This window comes from Arachis hypogaea, chromosome 14 (genome assembly GCF_003086295.3).
Source record: "Arachis hypogaea cultivar Tifrunner chromosome 14, arahy.Tifrunner.gnm2.J5K5, whole genome shotgun sequence".
NCBI lineage: Eukaryota > Viridiplantae > Streptophyta > Magnoliopsida > Fabales > Fabaceae > Arachis > Arachis hypogaea.
The window spans coordinates 113,116,229-113,120,012 of record NC_092049.1 but is presented as its reverse complement, the minus strand read 5'-3'; the positions used below and the strand labels follow the sequence as shown (position 1 = coordinate 113,120,012).

The following is a 3,784-nucleotide window of genomic DNA, read 5'->3' as shown; positions in this document are numbered from 1 at the left end:
AGGTTTATAAACCTTCACCACTTTCTGGAGAAGGAGGTGCATGCATGCAGAGCTCATTACTCAAGCCTCCCCCTTTGTTGGAAACCCATACAGTTTTTTCCGACATCAAACCTAAGTTTGGTGTTGGGCATTCACCACCTTCTAAGGAGGGAGGAGGTCCAAGAAGAAAGTACCCAGAGACTGAAGGAAGAAGAGGATTCCTACTGAAAATTTTTCACCTGGCATAAAAATGGTGTTCACTAGAAACCCAGTCATACCTCACACAATAAATAGAATCCTGTCCCTTTAGCATGTTCTTTCATACAATAACATTTATATTTTTTAGATATTTAAGACTTCTCTACATTCCTATATATATTATAACACATGTGAAAAATAGCGGCAAAAACTTAGCGTACATTTCTAAAATTGTCGCAAATTAATAAAAAAGGAATGGTTTAGATCAACACTTATGAATGTGCATCAAAATTTGATAGGTTAATGGCAATTTTATGGAGAACTGTTGCTAAGTCAAACACTTTATAACACATATATAATATAATTAACATCATGTTCTTTTCTCAATATCAGAAACTCGCACGAAAGATGAGTGGAAGGAAAAAAGAATTCCTATACAAAAATGGTCAATAAACAAATAGAACACAAAATTTTACATTGGTTGTAAACAACACAAAATATAATCAAAACTATGTACTCATGTATATGAAGAATCATATCTATGCACAGTCTCGTATCTCTCCTCCCTAGAAGAGAAGTAAATTAAATTGAGGATGAAGTTACTTGGATGAAGCTTCACCCTTCTTCTCAGAGAGGTACCTAATAATTATATCAAAATGTCTATTAATGTAAGCTCAAATATATAAGATAGAATTATTAGTAGAGGTACTCCATACTAATAAAACTTGCAAAACTATAATAAGCACGCAGAGATTATATAAGAGTCAGCAATACTATAAAAAGAGACGACAATACACAATGACGTATCTAAAAAATTTTGTCAGTGGAGATAAAAATTATATGATATAATAATTATTTCTATAATTATATTTTATTATTATAAACTATAATTAATTTTTAAATTAACTAACTAATAAATTAAAAATAATAATTTAAATAATAACAGATAAAAAAAATACACAAGAATATAATTACAAAATAAATGCATAACAATTGAATAAATTAAAAAGTATAACAAAATAAAGATCAACCTTTAATAAATTAAAAAGAAAATTGAAAAATTCTAAACTCTGACAATGTTGCAACTTGCAAAATACCAAACACTAAACTCTAAAGATGCTGCAACATGCAAAACACCAAATACTAAAGTACCAACAATAGTCTATTAAAAATCTAACGTCACAAAATCAAAATCAAATTCATTAATCAAATACAATTTCAAAATCAATATATAAAACAAAATAAGAAGTTGTTGATAAAAGTAACAGTGAAATCATAGTCCATATACACACTACTAAAGAACTACTACTTTGGCTATAATTTCTTCTTATTTCAAGTAAAGTTAACCACACGAATAAAAAAAAATGCAATAAGACATAAGAGTTTAATTTCCTCTACCTACATAAACTAACTTTCACTTTATAAGAGTTTAATTATTTTTTATTAAATAATTAATATAATATTTTATAATATGGTGGGATCTTTTAATTTTCTTTTCATTTATGTAGGGACACTGTGACCAAGAGAATAAATTGTGAGTAGAGTCAAATTCATGTATACTATGGGGGCAAATAAATTTTTTTACTATGCACTAAATGAAAGTTTTTGAAAAGTCAGTGCCCCCACAATGCACTACTTAAATCCGGCCCTGGCAATATATGATATGGTTCATTAAAATGGGTATGAAATTAAGATGAATAATAAAAAGTTTAAAATAACAAAAAGATGAAATGAAGTTATTTTAATACTACTAGGACAATAATATTGTAGACATATATTTGATACCGAGATATAAATCCTAAATCTTCTAAACCAAATATATATATATATATATATATTATAATGGGATGGTAAGTAATTAGGTTAATACCCATTGCCTTTTGCCCAGCGGGAGAGCTGGCATAGTTGTACAGCCTCATTGGAAGCATGGCAAGCAAGAAGCAGATAGTTTCTTGGTTTTACCATCCATGCAAATCTCATGAATAATGCTGAGTACACACACATCACTGCACTATCAAACATTATAATTAAAATCAAGAAATTAAAGACGCAAACTAATGTTAGTTTCAACATGTCATATAAGAACATTATATTATTTCAAGTTAACAAAAATAATAACCAGATTATAATTTTCAACCTGCTGTCATGTTGCCAGAGATCATTTCTGGAGGTTTTTTCATGTCCGCCAATCCCTTTAAACCAAACATATAGATGAAAATATTTAGTCTTAATGTTGATCATTTTAGATGAGACCTTTTGATAGTGGTTATTAGAATAATAGGGTATCATATGAAAATGAGATGCTTGAAGATAAGGGCAAATTATATACTGATTTTTCCGTCCTTAAGGCTTTGTAAAATTCATATGACATGATGATCTACTCCCCTAATTATTAGCCTTCTTTGGGGTAAGTTAACGTAAAGTTTGAATGGATATTCAAATATGGAAGATATTATTTGTATATTAGAATGAGAAAAGTTTAAAGATTAATTAACAATTTTAATTTATATTGGTCAATATTTTAATTAATAATTTCATATTTTTAGTCTAATATTATATTTTTAACTAATATTTTTAAATATTATTAGTTAATTGCTGACTACAAACAATAAATTATGATGATTCTATAGTATTGCTCTATTTAGAATTGGTGTACAAGTTTTTAGACACACACTTTATAACTATTGATTCAATTGTATAATTCACGCTTTTATTTTCATCTGTTCTATTCTTAAATTTAATAGCCGGTTCAAATAACATACACTGAAATAAGTATATAAATAGGAGTCTATGGTATCAATGAGTACAGTAACTAAATAACGTTAGCAATTATTAAAAAGTATTGCTAAAATTAAAAATATATTTTTTCTAACATTTTTTATTTTTATTTTCAAATTGAAATACTGTTAAATTAAAAAAAAAATATTACTTTAATTTTAACAATATTTTTTAAGTATTACTAAAATTATATAGTCATTATAACTACTATAATGATAAACATACATAATAGCAACGTATATATATGCACCATATAAATATCTTTTTCCAGTATTTAATATCATGTTTAAAAAAAATGCAAAAGTATCAAGTATATTGTTATTTGAATTTTAATCAAATTGTAAGGAAGATTAAATCAGTAGTGTAATTTGTTCTCTTGAAAAAAATTCACTATAAGTATAAATAGAGAGAATGAAAGTAGTGTGACATACAGCAGCCACAAATCCCCAATTAGCAACAGGTCCCCAGAAGTGTGTTGTTTTGGGACCAACTGGACTATTTAAAAATGCTCGAAAAGAGGAACCCATGATCTGATCGTTAATCCTGGTCGATGCTTGAACAATTCTGATATATATTGTCAATGAACATAAGTTAGGCAATTAAATAATATGGTAAACAAAAAATATTATGTGAACACAAAAATCAACTACTAAATTAGTTATAATGTATTTATGTATAAATATATGTGTTATTTAATTTATTTTTAATGTATATTTTATATGAGTGATTGATTTAATAGATAATTTTATATGTATGCATAATAATATGCTTGTAGTTGTATAATAAATAATGTATCATATCAATAATATAATATTATTATGAAAGAATT

At 26.6% G+C, this 3,784-nt stretch overlaps 1 protein-coding gene across 1 annotated transcript; it reads right to left on the bottom strand.

The window, feature by feature from the left end:
* Positions 1-776: 776 nt before the first annotated feature.
* Positions 777-3,506, bottom strand: LOC112740525 (mitochondrial pyruvate carrier 1-like). The gene is made up of 4 exons (XM_025789195.3): positions 3,387-3,506; positions 2,315-2,369; positions 2,048-2,183; positions 777-816 (listed from the first exon to the last, which is right to left on the bottom strand). Exons 1-4 carry the CDS (start codon positions 3,480-3,482, stop codon positions 777-779), a joined length of 327 nt encoding a protein of 108 aa, XP_025644980.1. The 5' UTR covers positions 3,483-3,506.
* Positions 3,507-3,784: the final 278 nt, after the last annotated feature.

Bases quoted from the DNA above. Each gene is read 5' to 3' on its own strand.
- LOC112740525 (XM_025789195.3), bottom strand. From the start codon at position 3,482: ATGGGTTCCTCTTTTCGAGCATTTTTAAATAGTCCAGTTGGTCCCAAA. The intron at 2,370-3,386 runs GTATGTCACACT...TTTGGTTTAAAG, and splicing joins ATTGGGGATTTGTGGCTGCT to GGATTGGCGGACATGAAAAA. The intron at 817-2,047 runs GTATTAACCTAA...TATAATTATTAG, and splicing joins CGCTGGGCAAAAGGCAATGG to GTACCTCTCTGAGAAGAAGG.